A 15,000-nucleotide genomic window follows, 5' to 3' on the forward strand; every position below is an offset into this window, starting at 1 on the left:
AGGTTTATTATGTTTAAGAATTATCACGTATATTCAATAATTTGTTAATATAATCTGACTCTACTTATGGGTGGACTACATTTATGACTAATATGTTTGAGTTTCGTTTCATTTAGAGAAATTATTTTAAGTTCATGTGAAAATTTGTAAAGCTTTGTTGTAGTCAATAAACAATCTGTGTGTGTGTGTGTGTGTGTGTGTGTGTGTGTGTGTGTGTGTGTGTGTGTGTGTGTGTGTGTGTGTGTGTGTGTAAGTGTAATGAATTTGATATGACTGCAGTATCTTTTTATCCTTATCGGTATTCAGTGCAGGAGGAGGAGGGAGGAGGAGGAGAGGGAGTAAGTGGAGGAGTTGGAGAGGAGATGCTAGTAATGGTGGTGGTTATGGTGGTGGTGGTGGTCGTGGTCGTGTTGGTGGTGGTGCTTGGTAAAGAAGAAGAAAAAGAAGAAGAACAATCGATTTATTGCCATTTTAAAACATTTATTGCGATATTAAGAGAGAGAGAGAGAGAGAGAGAGAGAGAGAGAGAGAGAGAGAGAGAGAGAGAGGAGAGAGAGAGAGAGAGAGAGAGAGAGAGAATATACAAAGAATACAATGACACTTGGTTTTAATAATAATAATAATAATAATAATAATAATAATAATAATAATAATAATAATAATAACCCACCCATCTACACACGTCCTCCAAATTAGGCTACCAAGGCAAAGGCGCCACATGCACTCCCATGCACGCACCAGCACACGCAGAAACATTCCCTCACACCTCAGCCTCCAAGCTGATGTTGCCCATGACGAAAACAAAAAAAAGTAACAACAACAACAACAGCAACAACAATGGTAATGGTAACAATAGCAAATAATGAAACAATAATGATAATAGCAAATAATGAGGCAGTAATGATGATAATAGCAAATAATGAAACTGTCTTCAAAATCGACACTTCCCTAGAACAATAAGAAAACAAGTGAAAACCATTCTAGTCATACTTATATATTTATCTAATAACCGACCTACCAACTCTATCTATTCTATCTATTCTTAATCTTATTTTCATATTTATCTATCTACGCTGATACTCAATCTAAGAATAGTACCAGTGACAATAACAACAACACCATCTCTCATTTCATAACTACCAAGGAGCTGAGTATACGGAAAAGACCGTATGATAAAGAAATACGTTATAAATATTCAGCATTTTAATGAGAACGTTTTCCTTTCCAAGCCAGCGATCATCTCCCAGGTGCAGCTCCACTCCCACACGTCCACACGTCCCACACACACACACACACACACACACACACACACACGTGCGTAGCGTATCGTTAACAACGCGTGAACACCAACTTAATTACATAGATGCTTAGGATTCGAGAGAGAGAGAGAGAGAGAGAGAGAGAGAGAGAGAGAGAGAGAGAGAGAGAGAGAGAGAGAGAGAGAGAGAGAGAGATTCTAAAATGGAATAGTATCGATTACTGACCAACAAATACACACAGTAATATCGCAATCTAATTTCTTAAAGGTTATTTTCAGCGTGCTTATTATCGTTGTTTCTCAATTACTGACTGCTTTTCCTACGTGATGATTCTCTTATTTCTTTCCTCTTTTCCTCGCCCATTTTTAATCTCTCTCTCTCTCTCTCTCTCTCTCTCTCTCTCTCTCTCTCTCTCTCTCTCTCTCTCTCTCTCTCTCTCTCTCTCTGCATTTGCTTTCTCCATCCCTTTGTTCGTTACCTTAATTCATCACATTCCGTATTTTTCCTCTTTATTTTTAGATATATTTTCTAACCTCTTCTGTCTCTTCTCTTCATACTTTTCCACATATTTGAAACATTTCCTCTCTCTCTCTCTCTCTCTCTCTCTCTCTCTCTCTCTCTCTCTCTCTCTCTCTCTCTCTCTCTCTCTCTCTCTCTCTCATCAATATGACCATACCAGTATGACGAAAGTAAAGCGGCAGATATAATATATCTTGATTTTCATAAGGCCTTCAACAAAGACCCCAACAAACGCTTACTGATTAAACTAAAATCACACAGTATCCAAGGCGACGTGTTGCGATGGGTTGGAAACTGGCTAAACAACCGTAAACAAAGAATAGTAATAAATGGAAAAGCATCCAAGTGGACTAACGTAACCAGCGAGGTACCACAGGGATCAGTCTTAGGACCTGTTCCCTACCTTATTTATATTAACGACATAGATATTATACTGTTACCAGTATTATATCGAAGTTTGCTGATGACACCAAAATTGCGAATTCCATAGTCTCTAACGATCAAGTAATAGAAATGCAGAAAAATCTAGACAAATTGATAGAGGGGGCGCAAACCTGGCAGATGAGTTTTAATGCAGATAAGTGCAAAGTTTCAAATGGGGTATAAAAACGAGAATTCAAAGTATATTTTATATGGTACCTAGCTGAAGTGTTGATAATGAAACTGATTTAGAAGTGACAATATTGAGTAGCTTAAAACCTAACCAACAATGTTCAGAAGTCGTAAAGAAAGCAACAAAAGTTGTTTAATCGGCAGATCTTTTGAATATAAATCTAAGGATACAATCCTCACTTTGTATAACTCTTTGGTCCGTCCCCTTTTGGAATATTGCGTTCAAGCATGGTGCCCCTACTGCCAGAAAGACATTGATAAATTAGAAAGAGTTCAGCGTAGAGTAACAAAAATAATACCAAGCCTAAGAAACAAATACGAAAAGCGTCTTAAAGAATTAAATCTTTTCCCATTAACACAAAGAAGACTAAGAGGCGACTTAACACAGGTGTTTAAAATCATCAAAGGCCTTGATAACATGGACTGCAGTAAATATTTCACGATAGACTCTTCAAATTACACGCGAGGAAACGGTTGCAAAATTTTTTATGAATTCCTTCAACTCTCACGAATCAAAAAATATTTTTTTCCATCGAGTAGCAAATCTATGGAATGGTCTTCCTCGAGACGTGATAGACTACAACTCCGTAGAGACTTTCTTGATAAATATCTTGCCTGCAGACCGCGACTAACAGCGTTTGTTTGTTAGTGATTAACTGCCTTGTCCTCAGAAAATGGGGGCACCTCATTTCATCTATTTTCTTTCTTTCCTATAAAATTTCCTTCGCTTTTTTTTTTCTTCTCTAAGCCCGTAAGGCATTTCTTTCCGACCTGTTTTTCCTGTACGGCTTATGTCGGAGGGAGTGGAGGGTGGGGAGAGAGCCTTCTGCTTTTCTGTCCTTTTCTTCTACTATCACCTTAGTAGTCCTAGGTCAGGTCACCTCATGAGAACCGCAAGGTCTGTTGTGGCCTGTTTTTCTATGCAACTCTCTCTCTCTCTCTCTCTCTCTCTCTCTCTCTCTCTCTCTCTCTGCAAACACGGACTTTCTCTTCTTCCTTCCTCTATTCCCTCCCTTCCTACTTCTTTGTTTATTATGGTTGTCTTCTCCCTTTTATGTTTATTCCCTCTGCACGTCTCTCCTCTCTCTCTCTCTCTCTCTCTCTCTCTCTCTCTCTCTCTCTCTCTCTCTCTCTCTCTCTCTCTCTCTCTCTCTCTCTCTGTCCATGCTTACCAAAATACCTTCATTCTTTTCCTCTTTCTATTTTTTCTCCTCCCACTCTCTCTTCCTCCAAGCCAAGCGTTATTTTCTCTCCCTCCCTCCCTCCCTCCCTCCTCCTTCCCTCTCTCCACCACTCCTCCTAAGCCTTACTTTCTCTTCCATCCCACCACCTCTCCCTCTCACCCTCCCTTCTACCTCCCATTTCTCTTACAATCCCTCCCTCTTTCTCTCTCACCCACTCTCCTTCATTCTTTCCAAGCTATACTTTCTCTTTTTCCCTTCCTTCACTCCTCCAGACACGTGCTCTCTCTCTCTCTCTCTCTCTCTCTCTCTCTCTCTCTCTCTCTCTCTCTCTCTCTCTCTCTCTCTCTCTCTCTCTCTCTCTCCGCTGCCTTGCTCCGGGCAACTGCTCCTCCCACACACCCACACACACGCACACACCCACACACACACACGCACACACACACACACACTGCACGGAAAAGGTAGAAAAATATTAAGGAAAAGACTAATGATGGTGACATCAATAAAGGTGAAAAATAATATAAAAACTATGCACTGGTTATTCAATCATATATATATATATATTTTTTTTCTTTTACGTGGGTATGAGAGAGAGAGAGAGAGAGAGAGAGAGAGAGAGAGAGAGAGAGAGAGAGAGAGAGAGAGAGAGAGAGAGATTTAAGTGGCAGATTTATCAGAAATGCAATAAAAAGAACTTTGCGTGTAAGAAATATAATTAAATTTAGATAAAATAAAGATAGTGGTGGTAGTAGTAATAATAGTGATAGTAACAACAAAAAAATAATACTGACAGCAACAATAACGATAACTGACAATAGTAATAATAATAAATAATAATAATAATAATAATAATAATAATAATAATAATAATAATAATAATAATAATGGCAATACACAACCGTTCTTTCATTCTCAAGAGCTAGCTCTTAACAGAAGAAAGGCAAGAGGAGGAGGAGGAGGAGGAGGACGAGGAGGAGGAGGAGGAGGAGGAAATTCAAGCCTTTAATAAATACATCGGATATTCCTTTCTCTTTCTTCCTCTCTAAGTGTGTTTGTTTGTTTGTTTGTGGTAGTGTAGGATGCTGTTTCAATTATTAACCAGTCCATTGTTTACCAGTTGACTGGTTTGTTTGTCTGTCTGTCTGGCCGCTCGTTGGTTTGTTTACATGTCTTCTTCTATTTCCACTTTTATCTCTAAGTATATTCTTGGTCCTTTCTCATTACTTTTTTTTTTTCGCCTCAGAATGTTTATCATCACTTGCGAATACTTTTTTTGTTTCCTTATTTCTTTTTCTTTTCTAATGACTCGTTTCTCTTTTATTTATGATGCTATTAGTTAATGATGATGATGGTGATTATCATTATTATTATTATTATTATTATTATTATTATTATTATTATTATTATTATTATTATCATTATTATTATTATCATCATCATCATCATCATCATTACCATTAAAAAAGAAATTATTTTTCTATATATTACTTTTTCTTCTTTCTTTTTTCTAGTGACTGTTGTTTCTCTTCTTTCTTCACGATATTACTAATGATGATGACGATGTTGATGATGGTATGACTAATAATAATAATAATAATAATAATAATAATAATAATAATAATAATAATAATAATAATGGTAATAGGAATAACATTAATTCGTCGCTTCCTTAAAACAAAAACAAAAACCAGGGAAGATAATTACAATTACATCTTTACATTTATCTAATAATCTATCTACTCTACCTAGTACCTTCCTACCTATTTATCTGTCTGTCTGTCTGTCTGTCTGTCTGTCTGTCTGTCTGTATTTATCTGTGTCTGTCTATCTATCCATCTACTTTTGTCTTTCGTTTTCACCCACTTATCCATCTATTGTCGATCAATCTCCATATACACTTTCATATATCACTCATTGTTACATATATCGAAATCCGATGGAGGAAGAGGAGATGGAGGAGGAGGAGGAGGAGGAGGAGGAGGAGGAGGAGGAGGAGGAGGAGGAGGAGGAGGAGGAAGAAGAAGAAGAGGAGGAGGAGGAGGAGGAACATAACACAAAGGAGCATAGAAAAAAAATAAAATAAAATAAAGAGTCGCAGAGCTGCAGTGGAAGAAACGGGACAGCACAGGCGAAGGATCCTCCCCCTCTCACCTGTCCCCCAGCAGGAAAAGAAAATACCATGCAGTGTTGAGAAACTGCTTTTGGAGGAAAAATTAAGATCTATTAAAGGGATATTTCTATTCCTTAGTAAATCCAGAAAAGCTAAAATTCAAAGGTAAACCCGAAATAAATCTATTTGCATTCCGTTTTGATGGCAGCTAGTATCGCAGTTACGACGAAGTCCAAACATCTGTCCTATCTGTTTATAGATTATATAACTACTGTGCTCTTGAAATTAGAAGGTAATATGTTGCATGTGAAGATACAGTAAAACACTCCCAGGGAGATACACGGAAAAGAATGAGGGTGATGCAAGCCTGCCCCTGATCTTCCCCACGTCCTTTAGGCTAATTTCCTTTGGTGCATCAGTAACAAAAAGAGCAGTTACCATCTGCACTCTAAAGATAATCTCTTTTCTACTGATAACAGTATATAACACGATTTTTGTCTTTGAAAAGCAAGTGTTATTTTCCAACTCTTCATTGGAAAACAATAGCAAGTGTCCATTATTCCTGTCAAATTTTGCTTTTGTGGCTTTTAGAATTATATTTTTGCCCCAAAATAGCTAAATTTCATCATTTTTTCCAGATGCTGTCACAGAGAACTTCTTTGCTCTTGTCTTGATGAATTGACCACATACGTAACAGAATGCATCTGGAGAATGATTGCAGCCTCTTGATGCCATTTCACCTCTTGTGATGTGTCTTCTCAGGCAGCCAAAGCAGAACTGATTGGTGGTCTGCAGGCCCCTACATCTATATTGTCAAACAGTACCCTAGAATATTCTTAGTCTTTCTAGAATGTGTTCCAGAATGCTCTCAATCTTTCTAGAATATTCTTGAACCTACTTTAAAATATTCTGAATCATTCTAGAAAATTCTTGTAAATTCTAGAAAATTCTTGATACTTCTACATATATTTACTGTATTCTAGAAAGTTCTAGAATATTCTGAAAATGTTTACATTGAATAGAATATTCTAAAATGCTATAGAAAAGCGTCTGGTAGAACATTCTGGAAGATTTGAGATTTCTGAAAATGTAAGCAAATTCTTCTAAATATGAGAAATTTCTTGCTAGATCTGGTCAGTTCAAGAATTACCTATTAAAATTAAAAATCTTTAGAACACTTTATAATCTTTTTTTCATTGTTTTAACTTATTTGCAACATTCCAAATAATTCAAAAACAAATAATTGCAAAACATTCCAAAATAATTAAATAAGCAACTGAGATTTTGCAAAGCTCTTTTACCTGCATGAAAACAAGGAGGAGGCTGTAGGCACCTGCCGAAACGATAATTACTTCCAGTGAGGTCTAAAGTACTGCTCAGGAGGTGCTGTGAACTTATCATTAAACCCAGCTGTGACCTGACTGAACGTTTCCCTTTGTGTCTCACAACACAAGGGGGCAGTCACAGCCTGCCCTCTAAAAGCAACTCTCTTCCTCCACACAAAACTACAAACACCTAATAACACACACACCCTTCAACCAAAATTTCAAAATTATCATGGTGACTCCTATACCAGCCTCGGAGTCCCCATCTGGGGAGGGGACCACAAATGTCTCCAGGTCGGACTGCCCTTCTGACAATGACTAAGTATCTTGACACCCCCCCTCAACTTTTTCTTTATTAACTTCCGCAACATTCGCGGTCTAAGATCTAATTTTCAATCTGTAGAACGCCACCTCTCCTCTTCTAAACCTCATCTTTTCCTCACTGAAACTCAGGTGTATGAGGCAACTGACAGTAGCCCCTTTTCTGTTCCCTCCTACTTTCTCTATCCTCATTTTCGATCCAAAGCTGGATGTTGCGTTTGTGTGTGCAACGACTTAACCTGCTCTCGAGCCCTCGCTCTTGAATCTTCCGAGTTTTCCATCATCTGGCTACGACTACAGTCACTCTCAAACTAAATTTATCTGTGCTGTATACCTCTCATCTAACTCCTCTGACTATAAGAAATTCTTTGACTACTTAACTTCCAAAGTGGAGCACATTCTGACTCTTCCCTTTTGCAGAGATCTCCATTCTTGGAGACTTCAATGTTCACCAACAGCTTTGACTTTCCTCTCCCTTCACTAACCATCCTGGTGAACTAGCCTCAACTTTGCTATCCTCCACGACCTAGAGCAATTAGTGCAACACCCTACTCGTATTCCTGACCGTCTTGGAGATACGACAACATTCTTGACCTTTTCCGGACCTCTAATCCTTCTGCTTATGCTGTCACCCTCTCTTCTCCGTTGGGCTCCTCCGATCATAATCTCATATCTGTATCTTGTCCTATCACTCCAATCCCTCCACAGGATCCCCCTAAGCGAAGGTGCCTCTGGCATTTTGCCTGAGGTAGGTATTTTGCTGATTTTCTTTGGAATGACTACTGCTTCCGTGTCAGAGACCCATCTTTGTGTGCCGAGCGCATAACAGAGGTGATAGTGCCTGGCATGGAGGCGTACATTCCTCACTTTTTTTTCTCGACCTAAACCTTCCAAACCATGGTTTAACACAGCTTGTTCTCGTGCTATACATGATAGAGAGGTGGCCCACAAAAGGTACTTAAGCCTTCCATCACCAGAATCTCATGCACTTTATATTTCTGTCCGTAACCATGCCAAGTCTGTTCTCCAACTAGCCAAAGAGTCCTTCATTAACAGAAAGTGTCGAAATCTTTCAAGATCTAACTCCCCTCGTGATTTCTGGCATCTAGCCAAAAATATCTCCAATAACTTTGCTTCTTCTTTCCCTCCTTTATTTCGTCAGGTGGAACCACTGCTATCACATCTATTTCTAAAGCTGAACTCTTCGCTCAAACCTTTGCTAAAAACTCTACCTTGTACGAGTCTGGGCTTGTTCCTCCCTCTCCTCCACCCTCTGACTACTTCATGCTATTGAAATTCTTCGCAATGATGTTTCCCATGCCCTCGCTGGCCTAAACCCTCGGAAGGCTTATGGACCTGATGGGGTCTTTCCTATTGTTCTCTGAAACTGTGCCTCCGTCCTTGCACCTTGCCTAGTCAAACTCTTTAACTCTAGCAATCATCATCTGCCTTTCTTGCTTGAAGTTTGCCTACATTAACCCTGTTCCTAAAAAGGGTGACCGTTTTAATCCCTCAAACTATCGTCGTATTGCTTTAATTTCCTGCCTCTAAAGTTTTTGAATATACCCTCAACAGGAAGATTCTTAAACATCTATCACTTCACAGCCTTCTATCTCATCGCCAGTATGGGTTCCGTCAAGGTCGCTCTACTGGTGATCTGGCTTTCCTTACTATGAGTCTTGGTCATCCTCTTTTAGAGATTTTGGTGAAACTTTTACTGTTGCCTTGGATATATCAAAATCTTCTGATAGAGTCTGGCACAAAGCTTTGATTTCCAAACTACCCTCCTATGGTTTCTATCCTTTTCTCTGTAACTTCATCTCAAGTTTCCTTTCTGACCGTTCTATTGCTGCTGTGGTAGACGGTCACTGTTCTTCTCCTAAATCTATTATCAGTGCTGTTCCTCAGGGTTCTGTCCTGTCACCCACTCTCTTCATATTATTCATCAATGACCTTCTAAACCAAACTGCTTCTCTTATCCACTCCTACGCTGATGATACCACCCTGCACTTTTCCACGTCTTTTTATAGACGTCCAACCCTTCAGGAAGTAAACATTTCACTCAGGGAAGCCAAAGAACGCCTGACTTCTGATCTTCCTGAAATTTCTGATTGGGGCAGAGCAAACTTGGTATTGTTCAATGCCTCAAAAACTCAATTCCTCCATCTATCAATTCGAAACAACCTTCCAAACAACCATCCCCTCTTCTTCGATGACACTCAACTGTCCCCCTCTTCTACACTGAACATCCTCGGTCTCTCCTTTACTTATAATCTGAACTGGAAACTTCACATTTCATCTCTAGCTAAAACATTCTCTAAGAAGTTAGGCATTCTGAAACGTCTCCACCAGTTTTTCTCATCCCCCCGGCTGCTATCTCTGTACAAGGGCCTTATCCGTCCATGTATGGAGTATGCTTCACATGTTTGGGGGTGGGTTCCACTCATACCGCTCTTCTAGACAGGGTGGAATCAAAAGCTTTTCGTCTCATCAACTTCTCTAACTGACTGTCTTCAGCCTCTCTCTCATCACCACAATGTTGCATCTCTAGCTGTCTTCTACCGCTATTTTCATGCCAACTGCTCTTCTGATCTTGCTAACTGCATGCCTCTCCTCCTCCTGCGGCCTCACTGCACAAGACTTTCTTCTTTCTCTCATCCCTATTCTGTCCACCTCTCTAATGCAAGAGTTAGCCAGTATTCTCAATCATTCATCCCTTTCTCTGGTAAACTCTGGAACTCCCTGCCTGCTTCTGTATTTTCACCTTCCTATGACTTGAATTCCTTCAAGAGGGAGGTTTCAAGACACTTATCCTTCAATTTTTGACTACCGCTTTGGACCCTTTTCTGGGACTGGCATCTCAGTGGGCTTTTTTTTTATTTTTTTTATTGGATTTTTGTTGCCCTTGGCCAGTGTCCCTCCTACATAAAAAAAAAAAAAGAAAAATAGTAAACAATACTATAATGAAATAAGGCAAAAATATTAATTCAGTCTTCTAACCACTAAAACAAAGTTTTAGGTTCAAATTAACTTTTTTTTTTTCTATTTTGTTTAGATGGAAATATGGAAAATTATGATTTGGGGCCAAGGACAAGACAAAAGTGGAATTTTGTTACATAGTGGGAGCACACTAAACGCGCAACATACATTTACTTAATTTTAACACTATACAACAGCCCCAGTCCATTCTGGGGACCATAAATGTCTCAATTCTAGGCTATCCCTTGGTTACCAACACAAGCTGTCTTAATACCTCTTCTTTCTCTACATTAACTTTTGCAACATTCTCGATCTTAGATAAATTCCAGTCTGTGGAACATCGCCTCTCTTCCTCCAAGTCACACATAAATTCCAGTCTGTGGAACATCGCCTCTCTTCCTCCAAGTCACACCTTCAGTCCTGCAACGTTAGTGTCGAAGGCTAGTGAAAGCAAACCTAATTATGCTTTCTTATACTTTCTGTCCTCAATTTCAAACTAAAGCTTGTTGTTGTGTCAATGTGCACAATTACGTATATAACTTCCTCTCGTGTCCATGCTCTTGACTCATCATAATTTTCCAACTTCAGGCTGTGACTTCATTGTCACTCACTAAATTCGTTGTGCATCTCTCAGGTAACTCCTCCATTTACAAAATATTCTTTGACTATATGGTCAAAGAATATTTTGGAATATCTAGAAGTCAGGTAGCTATCTGACTTCCAAAGCAGAGCACATCCTCACCATTTTCCTCTTGCTGAGATTTCAATGTTCACCACCCGCTTTGGTTAACATCTTTCACTGACTAACCTCGAGAACAAGTCTTTAACTTTGTTATTTTACACGACCTACAGCAATCAGTGCAGCACCCTGTCACCCTCAATATTGGAAGAATTAACCAGATTCTTCACTCTTTCATCCTTTCCATTGATTGAATTCTGAAACTTTTCGTTTTTCTACGACCTCAACCTCGATTTGAACTTCTTTCACAAGTGGAGTATCAAGGCACCTCAGAATATAAATTGGCCAACTCTCTCGGTTCTTTTCCAGTTTATTTTTGACGGCGGCATTGTGAGCTGGCGTTTTTCTTTCATAATTTTCTTGCCGTTCATCAGTCTATCTGATATGTAAAAAAAAAAAAAAAAAAAAAAATGTGAAGCACCCAATGAAAATTTTGTACCACTTACCGTGAGGCTTTTTCTATAATTGTCTACATTAATGTTATAGTATCCTCTGAATATCTCAAACATTCTATTAGATCATCTCGCAACCTATAAAAGAGTGAATAAATTCAGATCCTTAAGCCTTTCTTTATTTTTGAACTGTGGAATCCTTTTAAAAATTTTACTTTTCTATTATTGGTTTGAATAGCTTTTCAGATATAATTTCTGCAACACATTTAAGATAAGGTCGAACTAGCAAAATATAAAGTTTCATGCAACCCCTTTAAATTAATTATTTAATTAATTTAATTAATTATTAATTAATTATCAACTTGCTAGTAATCTTAATGACTTCTGAGCAACGTTGTTTGGTTTCTAGATTGTTTGACATTAACACTCCAAGATGATTTCCTTTACCGTAGAAAGGAGAAAGAATAGGAGGAGGAGGAGGAGAAAGAAGATACCTATATTTAATTAAGTATTTTTTTCTCCCTCCTCCTCCTCCTCCTTCTAAAATTCCTAACAATGCTGACTCACCAACCCAATCTCAAATTTTGCAAAATGACACACTCATTGAATGATCTGAAAAGTGGCTTATGAACTTTAATTTTGATAAATGACACGTATTACACGTCGGAAATAGCAACCCGCAGGAAAATTATAAAATAGGTAACACCCCCATCAAAAGTGTGGATGCTGAAAAAGATCTGGAAGTTTTAGTGTCAACAGATCTTTAACTAAGCAAACAATTAGCCGGAGTCGTTAAGATTGCCAATAAATTAATAGGCTTCATAAGATCTTTCACTTTCAAATCAGAGAAAATAATCTTGATCTTATATAATTCACTGGTACGTCATCTTGAATACGATGTACAATTTTGGTCACCTTATTACAAAAAGGATATTGAGAAATTATAATATATATATATATATATATATATATATATATATATATATATATATATATATATATATATATATATATATATATATATATATATATATATATACAGACACACACACACACACACACACACACACACAACGTAGAGTAACAAAAATGATCCCAAGGCTTCACAATAAATCCTACGAGGAACGCATTAAAGAACTATATATATATAATAATAATAATAATAATAATAAATATTAATAATAATAATAATAATAATAATAATAATAATAATAATAATAATAATAATAATAATAATAATAATAATGAACGTATGTCATATATACATACATACACAGTATTCTTCTCGTTCTATATAAGGGGCCAAGCAAAATCCAGTATACAGATAAACGAATATATAAACGAAATGTGATCGAATTACCCTACATATTTCCTTTTCCAGCTGAAAAATGGTCTCCCAGATGTACGCACACACACACACACACGTAAAGAAAGGTAACAAAGAATGTAGTAGTAGTAGTAGTAGTAGTAGTAGTAGTAGTAGTGGTGGTGGTGGTGGTGGTGGTGGTGGTGGTGGTGGTGGTGGTGGTGGTGGTGGTGGTGGTGGTGGTGATGATGATGATGATGATGATGATGATGATGATGATGATGATAATGATGATGATGATGATAATGATGATGATTATCCTGACGGTGACGACGACGAAGACTATGATGATTGTGAGCAATTAATAATACTGCAAGTAATCTTAGAATTCACTGAACTTCATCCCCCAAGAGAAAATTTCATTAAATAGTAATCAAACAATTATCTTTAATGATTATGATAATGAAATTAATACCATGATGAATATATATATATATATATATATATATATATATATATATATATATATATATATATATATATATATATATATATATATATATATATATATATATATATATATATATATATATATATATCACAAATAACAAATAATAAGCCAAGGCGGGTACATCAATGGTGGCAGCGGTGAGATAGAAGACAACAGTCCAGGAGTTCACCAGAGCTTGAACAAGGTGTTCATAGTATCAAAAATGATCGTATATGCACACGTAATTCCGTCAACCGCCATAATAAGCACTCATTGATTGGGTGACAACAGTGGCTCGCCTGAGTACTTTGAGAGGAGGAGGATCGACACTGCAGCAGTTAAATGATGAGTTCCAATGAATAGGCTGGTCACGGGACAAGGTAATGCGAGAGCAACTTCATTTGATTCAGTTTTTATCAGGGTTGGAAATAACTCGTTTTTTTTTTTTTTTCAACCCAACCCACTGTTTTTTTGGGGAGTCTTATTTATTTATTTATTTATTTTGTTTTATTGGTTTTTGTGGGTTTTTATTTATTTTTTTTTACTCTTCATATTTATATGTACATCAGTTTAAATAAGCAATTAAAAAATCTAGAGTGAAACAAAAGATTTTATTTTTTTTATTTATTTATTTATTTATTTATGTATTTATTTATTTTATTTATTTTTTATTTTATTTTTATTTTTTTTTTGTAAGAGGGGCACTGGCCTAGGAGGGGCACTGACCAAGAGCAACAAAAATATAGTTAAAAAAAAAAGACCCACTGAGATGCCTGTCTCCCAACAGAGGATGCCGGTCCCCGAACAGTGCTGAAAGCAGTCGTCAAAACTTAAAGAATAAATGTCTTGAAACTTCTCTTGAAAGAGTTCAAGTCATAGGAAGGAAGAAATACAAAAGCAAGAAAGACGGGAGATCCAGAGTTTACCAGAGGAAGGGATGAATGATTGAGAATAATGGTTAACTTTTGCATTAGAGAGGTGGACAAAACAGGGGTGAGAGAAAGAAGAAAGTTTTGTGTTGCGAGGCCGCGGAAGGAGGGCACGCATGCAGTTAGCAAGTTCAGAAGAGCAGTTAGCATGAAAATACCGGTAGAAGATAGCAAGAGATGTAACATTGCAGTGATGAGATGAAGGTTGAAGACAAGTCAGTTACTTAAGAGATGTGTTAGTAAGATGAAATGCTTTTGATTCCACCCTATCTAAAAGAGTGGTATGAATGGAACCCCCCCTTTCATGTGAAGCATATCCCATACATAGACAGATAAGGCCCCGGTACAGAGTTAACAGCTTTGGGGGTGAGAAAAAACTGACAGAGACGACTCAGAACACCCAACGTAATAGAAGCTGTTTTAGCTAGAGATGAGATGTGAAGTTTCCAGTTTAGATTATAAGCAAAGGGCAGACCGAGGATGTTCACTGTAGAAGAGGGGGACAGTTGAGTGTCAATGAAGAAGAGGGGATAGTTGTCTGGAAGGTTGCGTCGAGTTGATAGATTGAGGAATTGAGTTATTGAGGCAGTAAATAATACTAATTGCTCTAACCCAGTCAGAAATTTTAGAGATCAGAAATCAGGCGTTCTGTGGCTTCCCTGAGTGAAATGTTTACTTCCTGAAAGGTTGGACGGAAACGAAAAGACGTGGAAAAGTGCAGGGTGGTATCATCAGTGTAGGAGTAGATAGGACAAGAAATTTGGTTTAGATTATTGATAAATAATAGAGAGTGAGTGACAGGACAGAACCCTGAACACTGCTAATAGATTTTAGA

The 15,000-nt window shown here is 37.6% G+C and overlaps 1 protein-coding gene and 1 long non-coding RNA gene across 2 annotated transcripts in view; both read right to left on the reverse strand.

Annotated features, from left to right (window-relative positions):
• The window catches only part of LOC135106073 (putative uncharacterized protein DDB_G0271606), a 7,571-nt gene extending 6,778 nt beyond the window's left edge, over nt 1–793 (reverse strand). Inside the window, exon 1 of the mRNA XM_064014915.1 lies at nt 767–793. Within this exon, the coding sequence (XP_063870985.1) occupies nt 767–793 (27 nt within the window). The remainder of the gene's footprint in view (nt 1–766) is intronic.
• Nucleotides 1–15,000, reverse strand: part of LOC135105819 (uncharacterized) — a 125,350-nt gene that overhangs the window by 84,504 nt on the left and 25,846 nt on the right. The window lies entirely within an intron of this gene.

The sequence above is a fragment of the Scylla paramamosain genome, chromosome 12, assembly GCF_035594125.1.
Source record: "Scylla paramamosain isolate STU-SP2022 chromosome 12, ASM3559412v1, whole genome shotgun sequence".
In the NCBI taxonomy this organism is placed as follows: domain Eukaryota; kingdom Metazoa; phylum Arthropoda; class Malacostraca; order Decapoda; family Portunidae; genus Scylla; species Scylla paramamosain.